This window comes from Balaenoptera ricei, chromosome 12 (assembly GCF_028023285.1).
Source record: "Balaenoptera ricei isolate mBalRic1 chromosome 12, mBalRic1.hap2, whole genome shotgun sequence".
In the NCBI taxonomy this organism is placed as follows: domain Eukaryota; kingdom Metazoa; phylum Chordata; class Mammalia; order Artiodactyla; family Balaenopteridae; genus Balaenoptera; species Balaenoptera ricei.
Window position 1 is genome coordinate 77,377,819 of NC_082650.1, and position 10,611 is coordinate 77,388,429.

Here is a 10,611-nt window from a genome sequence, read left to right on the forward strand (position 1 = left end):
ATAGGTTTGTCTTAAAAACTGCTTGCTAACTTGTAACTAGTTTCCCAGAGGTTCCTCCACACCCCATACCACCTCTCCCAACCCTGCAACACACACATACACACTCTTACAACTGGGTTATGGACTTAGCTATCTTCTAATTTTGGTATTTTAACAAAGAGTAGACGTTTGTGGATGAAAAACAGTGACAAGTTAATTAGCAACTTAAAGTTTCTTTCTGTTCAAAATCCTGTCCACAGACCATTCAGTACTTTAAGAAAATCATATAGTGAACGATGTTGTTCTACATTTAATATTCTTAAATAGACATCAAAAATATTTTTAGAGTTTAGAAGAAAAAGATTACCCTCTGCTGCAGTAATTGTCATTCAAGGATCTACTTTGAGGGAAAAATATGGGAGACGTAGAAACACAGGTAGGTATAACAATGCTTATGAGAACATTAGCAAGAAACATCCTATGTGTGTAAAATATGTGACTGTCTGCCGTACTTTAAACTATTAAAATAGTTTTTAATGGTAGTAGGGGATGATCACAACATTGTGAGTGGAAAGGCAGGTACAACGTGATGCCAACAGGAAGTACTTTGTCTCGACATTAAGGCACTTTTCATTAGTGATAGGATTATTCATGGTGTTTGTCCCCACTGTATTTTTAAATAATCTACGAGAAACATGAGTTAATTTAAAAATATGTCCTTTAAATGTTTGATAGCCATGTGTTTGCCATGATCTATAAGAATAACTACAGAATGTGTCTAACTGAAAGATTAAAGTCTTCCTTGAAGGCATTTAACTAGCTGTATTGTCAAACTCAGAGAATCTACATTGCACATAGAAAGGAACGTTTGTAAATTGACTGACCTGATGTTTCAGTCTTTCCAGTTCTCCTGTGTGCAAGTCGTCACCTTGAAATGTTATGTATCGTGGTTCTGTTTAGGGGAAGAAAACACAAAGTTGTGCAAACAGGACTGCGGGGGGCGAAAGGGAGTTCAGGAGAACTGTAAACTTCCACTTTAAAAAAGCCTATCTTGGGCTTCCCTGGTGGCGCAGTGGTTGAGAATCTGCCTGCCAATGCAGGGGACACGGGTTCGAGCCCTGGTCTGGGAAGATCCCACATGCCGCGGAGCAACTAGGCCCGTGAGTCACAACTACTGAGCCTGCGCGTCTGGAGCCTGTGCTCCGCAACAAGAGAGGCCGCGATAATGAGAGGCCCGCGCACCGCGATGAAGAGTGGACCCCGCTTGCCGCAACTAGAGGAAGCCCTCGCACAGAAACGAAGACCCAACACAGCCATTAATATATAAATTTAAAAAAAAAAATTAACTGCTTCCACTTGTGTCCTCTTTATAAAAAAAAAAAAAAAAAAAGTCTATCTTGATAACATCTTCAGGTTCTGGAAAACATATTCTCAAATATTTACTTTTCACAAAAAATATTATAGTTGGTTATATTTTAAGCTCTGGCTTCCTTAAAAGCAAATGTATCCTTACATTCACCAAGTCCAAACAGGAACCACCAATAAATCCTATCATCAGAAAATGTCAGCTAAACTGCATTTCTGTTTTTATAAACACTTACATACGGGTTTGTGACATGGTAACCATGGTCCTGAATCTTATACCACATTTTCATTTTCAGTAGCCAAGCAAACCTAATGAATTTCCCACGTGACACATTAAAAGGCACTGATGATAGATTTTTCTCAGAATTCACATAAGATGAGAAACCTTTTGTGATCTGTGGCATGCATGCTACAGGACATAGGGACTGTCATGAGTTTGGTCCTGTGTATGTAGAGACAGTGAACTGGCACAGCAGCAGCAGAGCTGCTGGGGTTTGGCCCGTCAGTCCGCTGGTTTTCCAGGGTGATGATGGATTTCCGTCGATTTGGATTCCCTGTTTGGTCTCGGTCCTCAGAGGATGGGTGGTAGCCTGCACCTGGAGTGGGTGCCAGCCGGGAGAGCCGAGCAGAGCGTGCAAAGCTGACAGCTCACCTGGTGACTGACCGACTTCACGGCCCGTGAACTTGGTCTCATTTGTTTGGTGTTCTCACCAGCTGAGCTAACTCATCTTTTAAGATAGAATTACACAGGCTAGCACAGCTTTCCAGAGTTTTTTTCTCTTCCAAAGAAATATCACCATTAAATTTCCGAAATATTTCCTATCATACTATGGACTCAGAGGAGCTTTATGTAAGCATATTCAGGGGTCTGAAACTAATTTTTTGAATGCACTGAAAGTGAAATTTAAACAAATATAGTGAATGTTTGAGCACAAAGCAAAAACAATAAAACAAATTCACGTCAATTGCCTTTTTTTAAATTAGACAAGAGAATTTCAAAGGTCTCAAGGTAGGTAATTAGCAATACCACCATGTGGCAAAAAAAGAACTAGAAAGGGAGTCTGGAACCCTGAGATCTAGTCCTGGTTGTTGCTATATAACAATAATATGTCACAATTATCAGGTTTTCATTTATAGAATGGGAAACTGGGCTTGACACATTTAAGAGCCCATCCAATTTTGAAATACTAAGAATTCTTTTTCTTGTCAAAAATACATAAATCATATATTAAATATGTTTTAAAATCTAGATTTTTTTTAACCCATGACAAAATTAGAGCTGCTAAAATGTTTTAAGATAAAACAAAACATAAAACCAGCCTGCATTTTTAATCAAACATTACTAGGGATGGAAAAATACCTGTACAAAACATCCTCAAGGAGCTGTTTTTCTCCTCCTAAAAGACAGGATCACCTGGACAATACAGAATATATTTTCTTAAACTAATTATTTTCTAGTGCAGTGCTGCAGTATTACTGAAAGATTTTAAAAATACATCATCAAGGTATTTTTCATATATGATCTAGAAATATAATTTCCTCCTTCCCTCCCCTTTACTGTGAAAGATCCTTGCACAAGTGTAAAAGTGAAACTTGAATCTCATCTGAAAAATGTCTCTCTTCACTGCAGGGTGCTGCTCTCTGAAGGCTGGATTTTGGAGCAGAAAGGAAGCACGGGCCAAACTGGTTTTAACTTGCAAACCAGCAGAAATGATAGGAAAGATTCCCAAGCTAGAGCTGCAAAGCCTCTGATGTCCTAAAGAAGGTAAGCCTCGTATTTGGAACCTTAGTCCAAAAGGGACAGAGTCAAACGGAATCCCTAAGGAAACAATCGTAGTTCATTTGGGACCTGCTTTTTTCCCACCCACTTTAATTAAAAAGTCAGAAAACAAAGCTGTAACTTATTTCCGATTAAATATTGAGATGAGCATAATCCACATTTGCTGCCAATCAAGGTATTTTAAAAGAATTTACCATTTATTTCAACCAATCCTTTCTCCACCTCTGAAAAAAAAAGAAAAAGAAAATCTTGTCTATTATCAGTAGTATCAATTTAAGTAGCTCTTTTTTCTTTAAAAAATGTTATCAAATGTGCTTCAAAGACTCCTTATTTTATAAGAAAGATCTATCAGTTATAAGGTGTAAATGTGCCTCATGGGTCACCATTGAGTCCCATGGGGCAGCAAAATTGATGATATATATATTAATGTTGCAAACTGAATTGTTACATTGAAAGGGACGAGTTACAATTCAGGGTCAAATAGCTGTATTAGCCTAAATTCTTGCCACTTTAAATTGAAATGTATTGCACATTTTAATAGCTTTTTAAATTGAGGGATTTATGAAGTACTTAAATTTTAAGTATTTTTCTAACTTTCTTCAAATGAAACTTGTAAAGGATAAATGAAGGGTGTTTTCTGCTGAAACCTTTGCTAAGCTGAGTAATAAAATGTATCACCAACCAAAATAATTTTTAAAAATGGACTATTTGTAGGTTTCTAGGATCAATAATGCATAATGGTACTAAGGAACAGTGTTTAAAACAAGTGCACTTAAAGCGATACTTTCATTTCCTTTTTTGCCTATAATCCTTATTGGATTTATATAGCACCTATCTGCCAAGGAACTCAGAATGCCTTATAAGCTTATAGACTTAGAGTATTATGACTACACAATAGCAATTGTTTTCAAACAGTAATATTTTTTACCTTAAGAATGTCTACTGCCATGTACTGGGGAAGAGCAAGCAGTGATATGATATAAAATTGGGAAGTTTATACAAAGGAAGAAGCAAGGGGGTGAAAAAGCAGCAGGAAATCATAAACTTCAAAAAAGCCATCACCTAATGGGCAGAAACTTGGCTTCACTGTATCACAGATTCTGCTTCAGTGAGTTGATGACGAGAAAAGCTAGACTGACAAATCTACCGCTTTCCCGGATGTTAGATAGAGCTCAGTTTTTAACTGTTAGATTATCACATGATGAAGGAGAAATCATTCTTCTGAACGGAGACTCTATAAATATTACAATTTGTTGTTTTCTACAATAACAGCAGACTTACCAATGAAAGCCCATCGCCAGTGTATTCCGAAGATGGTGTGCTTTTATTTATTAGATGTTTTCGCTAGTTTTTGGCTATGTTTTGGCATCAACCTTAGGAAATAATGGCAGCCAGCCAGTTTACGAATTCCTGTTGAACATTTAAAATGTTTAATGGAATATTAAGTACCATATATTTAACCTCTTCTTAGGTAATTATAGGATCTGACGTATAACCCCAAAGTAATGCATACTATTTCATAAAATGAGCGTTAAGAAACTTAATATAGTTAAAATTAAAACATCATATTCTGTCTGTCTAATCTAATCTAAACAAGGAACAGATTCAGATATTTTTAGCTCTATTTTGAAAACTTCTGAATTTAACTCAAAGAGGGAAAAGGTTTCTATGCTTCTATTGTAAAAAAAGATTTCTAGAACTAAAGTACTATCTAATCCTATTTCATTTATAAAAGTATGGAAACCTAAATTTTATTTCAAATATAAAAAACTCTGAAAAAAAGAAAATCTTGTCTATTATTGACAATATCACTTGATTAACCAATTGCTTTTATTTACACCTAAGTGTGATTTATTCTTCACAAAGGTGTATACACTAACATAGAGTTTAGCTAAAATCAAAATGTCCCCAAATTCTTAAGTGCTGAACTGAACATAAGAACCTATGATTAGTTGAGACACATAGACAGTTATCTCTGGTTATTTCCTCAAATTCATATCCTAAACATAACAATTTTTAAAATACATTAGCAGAGTCTCTGATAATCAAACTATCAACCCTATAGGTTCCATTTTAAGCATTTAAAAAAATATATTCTCAGGAAAATCTAAGTTCCAATTTACATTATGACCTTATAAATTTTTAAAGTTACTCTTTTAAATCTTTTATTTTACAATATTCTGTCTTAAGACACTTCATTTTCACACATTTATTTGCATTATATTTGTTTCGTACTCAGCTCTAAAAATCCACAGATCAATTTCACATGGAGAGTTTTATTACGTGAATAATTTTGTTCTGTCCTAACAACTTAATTAGTCTAGAAAAAGCCCCACACTGTGAACTGCTTATCATACAGAACTCTTCCCTCTTACCAACTTTATAATGCTTTTACAAAATTGTTTAATGAATAGCATTAACTTTCACATGAATATTCAAATTCTCTATGTAAACCCTGAAAGGATCCACCATCTCAAAACTATCTCCGGAGTCTGTCTGTATGACACTGCTCCCATTTCATTCTCAGCTATAATAACTAATACCTTAATTATCATCAGAACCAAGACCCTTTAATATCACTGCCCCTAATCTTTTTTTCAAATAGGAAACTTGAACACAACTGTAATTCTTTTAAGAATCTTTATTGAATTTTTTTTTGAACAATTTAGTTTGCTGGATCTCGGATGCAGTTTATAAAAAAACTTCAGCACAGTTTCATATAAACTGCAATCAAAAAAGTAACTTGTCAAAGAAGTTATCTGAAGTTGCAAGTTATTTTTTGTAATATGCAGAACAGGAAAATGTAAGCATGCTCTCGGATGCAGGCGCTCCTGTGTGCTATGGAGTTTACTTTGAAGAGCTTGCTAAGGTCTGCGGGCAGTTTATGGAATGCAATCATTCTCTCCGCGATTTTGGTACATGAGAATAAAACTGATATTTATGAAATACGTCTTTTTCTCAAAAAAGTTGAGGCAGCTTTTGTTGAATGCTATCTGTGGGAGTACACTTGATAACCTTGAACTGTACTAAGAGAAACAGACAGCCAAGAGGCCATGTTCATGCTGAAACTTGAAAACACCCCTCTAGACGTGTTGATTTCCCAGAAAAGGAAGAGGATAAAACACTAAGCACAGTTGTGCATTGTCTTACAGTAGCAGAACACACCAAGAAACTTTACGTAAGAAGGGAGCAAATTCCCTTCACTGCTTTCAGTCAAGGTCAGTGGCGGCTACAGTGGAGGGTGGAGGTGGAGCCAGCCTAGGACAGGATAAAAGCTGAAGTCTACGTCTCATGCATAGTTGTCGTCGTTCTGTCCTCGCGTGGTTCTCAGACATCCGAATTAGAACTGAGGTTTGTCAACCTGGGGTCCGCATTGATTTCGTATCTGTAATGATACCCTTCCATGTGATCCCTGCAGGCATCTCTGATGTTATGCATCCACTTTTTTATCCCTTTGCGGTTCAGATACAAAACCAGTAGGAAGATGGCGCCTATCAGGGCTAAAACAATACCCAGGAAGACGTAAGACGTCTGCAGGGATGGAGGAAGGATAGGGTCACATTCCAGGTCGGAGCCGTCGAGTTCCAAGAGGACCCGATTCCTCATTTTTTCCGGGAATGCACAGGTGAGCCTGGCTTTGCCCTGCACTACCTCTGTCTCCTTGAGCCAGGCCACCATGTCCGCCATGTGGCAGTCACAGACCCAGGGATTGTCGTCCAGGAAGACCCTGACGTGGGGCAGGCTCTGCAGCTCTGCCAGGGTGCCGTTGTGCAGGACCTTGAGGGCGTTGTTCTCCAGGTGGAGGCTTTCGAGGTGTGTCAGGTTGCGAAAGGAGACGTAGGTCAGGCTCACCAGCGAGTTGTTGCGCAGGTCCAGGTGCCTGAGGCCGGGCAGCTGGGCCAGGACGTCGCGGGGCAGGTAGAGGAGGTGGTTGCTGACCAGCTCCAGGCGGCGGAGCCCGCGCAGCGCGTGGCCCGCTCGCAGGGCCGCTGCCACCGTACCCTCAAAGCTCCGGTTCTGCCGCTCGGCCGCAGGGGGCACGATGCGGTTCAGGAGCAGTTCCACCAAGGGGCTGGGGGCCGCGACGCTGGCGTTGCCGCCCGAGAAGGCGAAGGGGCTGAGGTCGGCCAGCGGGTTGTGGCTGAGGTCGAGCTGGCGCAGGCTGGGCAGATGCTCGAAGGCGCCGGCGCGCACCTCCTCCAGGTGGCTGCCGCTGAGGTTGAGCGCGGCCAGCTCGGCCAGCGGCGGCCGGCGGGCGAAGGCCCCGGCGGGGAGCACGGCCAGCTGATTGCCGGTGAGGAAGAGGTTGCGCACGTAGGGGGGCAGGTCCGCGGGCACCTCGGTCAGGTTGCGGTTCACGCACTTGACGGTGCGCGCCGCCTCGGAGCACTCGCACGCCGGCGGGCATCGGCCCGGCAGCTGGGGCTGGGCGGACGCCGCGGAGACCGGGAGCGCCGAGGAGGTGGAGGAGGACGCGGAGGAGGGGAGGGAGGACGAGGAGACCCAGCCCAGGAGGACCAGCGCCAGCCGTGCCAGCCGCAGCCTCCCGTCCCCGGCGGCGGGGCCCCGGGAGCACCCCCCAGGCATCGCGGCTCGGGTCTCCCCGGAGCTGGGCTGGGACGCTGCCCGCTCCGAAGGTTCGGGGGGTTGGGCCCGGAGGACGCGGGCCGGCCGGAAGCGTCCGGAGAAAACTTTCCTCTTGTGGAAGCTGAGGAGGGCCGCCGCTGCCGCCGGAACTTGGCTAAGCCCCTCGCCACCGGGCGTCCCCCTCCCGGGGCCGAGCCCCCCGCCCCTTCCCTCCAGAAAGTACGCACGGCGGGTCGGGACGCTCAGCTCCGCGCTCCGCTTCCAGCGGCCGCCCCCGGGGGGCACCTCCTCGCCTCTTTTGTTGGCGCCTCGCGCAGGATCCGCGGCGCGACCTGGGACAAGCGGGAGAGAAGCGTGAGGGGCAGCGGCGCCCGCAGCTCCCCGAGTGCAGGAACCGGCCTCTGCCAGCCAAGTCGTCCCCACTCGGTACCCGAGACCTCCCTCCTTTAAGCCCGTCCGAGCCTCGCCGCCTCCAGCGCGCCACGCAGATCCGTACACGCAGATCCGTACCCGGGAGAGGGGCGCGCGACCCGAGATGCCGGAGCGCGAAGTCTGCCTTCTGCTGCGGCCCCTGCTATATATACCCTTCCAGCTCCCGCCCTCCGCCTTTCCCGATCCGACTCGTTCCCCCCCCCCCCCTCCCCCGCATCGAACTTCTCGCTTAATCCCCAGCGCCTCCCGGCCAAACTTCTCACTCTCCCAGCTCCTTCCCCCCACCGTCTCCGCAGACGACCTGCCTTCCGGGGTCTCCGCCCCCCGCCCGGACTTCTCCTCCCGGTCCAGGTGAGGATGAGAGGGAAGTTTCCCGTTACAGGAGTATTTTGATCTCTCAGAACCCTCTCGGATTAAGTGGAGGAGCGGATAGCTGGCGCCCCCCAGCCGGCGCCCCCGCCAGCCCCTCGGATCCGAGGGCGTTCCAGTCCTCTCCAAAAGGGAGGGGAGAGGCCGCGAACAAAGCGACGGCGGAACCCGGACCTGCGCTCCTCTCCTGCCCGAGGGTGGGGAGGGGCCCCGGAGCCGCCGCCTCCGCCCGCTCCCCACCGCTCACCTCCCGAGACAACTCCCGGTCCCACCAGAGTCGCGGGGACTTCTCGGGTCCGAGCTGCGCGCCGACTCTCCTCGCACCCCAGCCCCAGGCCCAACCTCCGCAGCTGGGAAAAACCAATCCGGGGGGCGGGGGAGGGCAGGCCTGCCGGAGGGGCTGCTCCGGCCGCGGGGCCAGCCTCGGCAGACCTCGGTGGGGGGATTGAATAAAGGAGGCGGAGGGGGGGGGGTCTGCGCTGCGCACCTCCTCCTGGTGGAAACTGACGAGGAATGCGCCGGAAAAGGTGAGGGAATCCCTTCTTCTCCCCCTTCCCCGACATCCTTTGGTGGTTCCTCGTTTTGCATACTGGACTTACCTTGGACAGGAACAAAACCGCTGGTGAGTCTCGTGGAATTCGTCCTGATTCGGGCACTTAAGGCAGTAACCGGGTAGATTTAGGCGTGACAGAGCAACGCGAAGCAGCGGCGTCAAGAAGGGAGCTGAAAATGCACAGCGGCAGCGGTAAAACGCCCAGCAGCCTGCAAGGGAGTTTCGCAGTCTTCCCACCAAAGTGATAACGTTAGACTGCCAACTTCAGATTTAGGTGTGATTAACGCGTCCCTACCTGTCCCGCCCCCGCACTTCTCCGGATAGTTACGGAACTTGTGAAGGGAGAGAGCTAACTTTAAGAAGAAGGGGGGAAAGATTGGTGGAGAAGAGATTCACTCTTGATTCATGAGCTTTTCCCTATCCCCAAATTAAAAGCAGAAGGAAGAAAACGGCCGCCAAAGCGTCCTAGAAACAAAAGGCATACAGAGAGGACGTGAGTCACCCGGAAAGCGGACCCGCCCCGCTCACCAGATGTAGCAGCGATGTGTCAGTGCAAGTCACTTAAGATGGGAGAGCTCATGGGGTGGGAGTGGGAGGGAGGCCGCCTGGGGAGAGCAGAAGTTTGGTACCAATGTGTAACGCCCCAGGAGGCGCCAGGTAGGCAGGGAACCCAAGAGGCTGAAGTCGGGAAAGGAGACTCTGAACGACTGAGTATAGGGGGGATTTGTTACATCGGAGAGGTTTGGGGTCCTGCAAGCTCAATCCTTGCTCTCTCAGTGACTCTGTATCTCCTTTCTCCCCATCAGATAACTTCCCTGAAAGGATGAGAAGGTGCTGGTTATTCAAGGCTTGTTCATTTTAGAAAGAAAATGGCAATTAGAGAAAACAGTTGGGGAAATTAAGATCTGGTAATCTGAAAAGGATCGAATAAAGAATGCCGAAGTTTGTGCCTGTGACGTGTGCCTTTAGTGTGACAAAAGGCCCCAACTCTCAAGTTGATTCCTTATTACTTTTGTGGGAAGAGATAGTCTGCAGAGCCAATAGCCAAAATGACCCCAGACAAGACCTGGAGGGGTTGGAGACTGCAACGGTTTGTGCAAAAAGCCAGTTTCGTTCACTTGTGTCTTCAGCACGTTTATCTAAATCTCTTTTTCTTGTTTTTAAAAGTGTTTTTTAACACGCATGTGAAACACTTTGACAAAAGAATCTGAAAAGCTGTAGTGATGTTCTGTATCCTGATGGTGGTGGTGGTTACATAAATCTATACATGTGTCAAAATTCATAGAACTTTGTACACCGAAAAGAATCAGTTCTTTGATAATTTTTAGACAAAAGTAATTACTCATGGGAAAAAAACTGTAGTAATGCTCTGGCATGATATTAATTCTGGTTCTGCTCTGTTAAGGAGAGTGAGAAGCACTTTAGAATTTAGAAAGATATATTCTCATCCGATCTTAGAGTCAACTCGGCAGTATAGATACCATTAGTACTATTGTCTTCTAATTCGTGTTGTTATTCTGTTTTACAAATGAAAAAACTGGGGCTC

At 45.3% G+C, this 10,611-nt stretch overlaps 1 protein-coding gene and 1 long non-coding RNA gene across 7 annotated transcripts; one reads left to right on the plus strand and one right to left on the minus strand.

The window, feature by feature from the left end:
• Positions 1 to 872: 872 nt before the first annotated feature.
• TPBG (trophoblast glycoprotein) lies at positions 873 to 9,179 on the minus strand. Of its 6 annotated transcripts, XR_009506229.1 has the most exons (3): positions 8,760 to 8,948; positions 7,939 to 8,043; positions 873 to 931 (listed from the first exon to the last, which is right to left on the minus strand). XR_009506229.1 is itself a non-coding variant. In XM_059941738.1 (2 exons), exon 2 carries the CDS (start codon positions 7,709 to 7,711, stop codon positions 6,452 to 6,454), a length of 1,260 nt encoding a protein of 419 aa, XP_059797721.1. In that variant the 5' UTR covers positions 7,712 to 8,043; positions 9,112 to 9,179; the 3' UTR covers positions 5,360 to 6,451. The 6 variants fall into 6 exon arrangements, 5 of the variants coding, with proteins under 5 accessions (XP_059797721.1, XP_059797720.1, XP_059797723.1 ...); XM_059941738.1 differs by lacking the exons at positions 873 to 931; positions 8,760 to 8,948 and adding an exon at positions 9,112 to 9,179 and having other exon boundaries at positions 5,360 to 8,043; XM_059941737.1 differs by lacking the exon at positions 873 to 931 and having other exon boundaries at positions 5,360 to 8,043; positions 8,760 to 8,910.
• On the plus strand, positions 9,048 to 10,012 carry LOC132376155 (uncharacterized). Its single transcript, XR_009506231.1, has 2 exons — positions 9,048 to 9,611; positions 9,872 to 10,012. It is a non-coding gene; the product is annotated as an uncharacterized LOC132376155 (long non-coding RNA).
• The last annotated feature ends 599 nt before the right edge of the window (positions 10,013 to 10,611 follow it).

Excerpts from the sequence above, each read along its gene's own strand:
- TPBG (XM_059941738.1), bottom strand. The coding sequence starts at position 7,711 with ATGCCTGGGGGGTGCTCCCGGGGCCCCGCCGCCGGGGACGGGAGGCTG.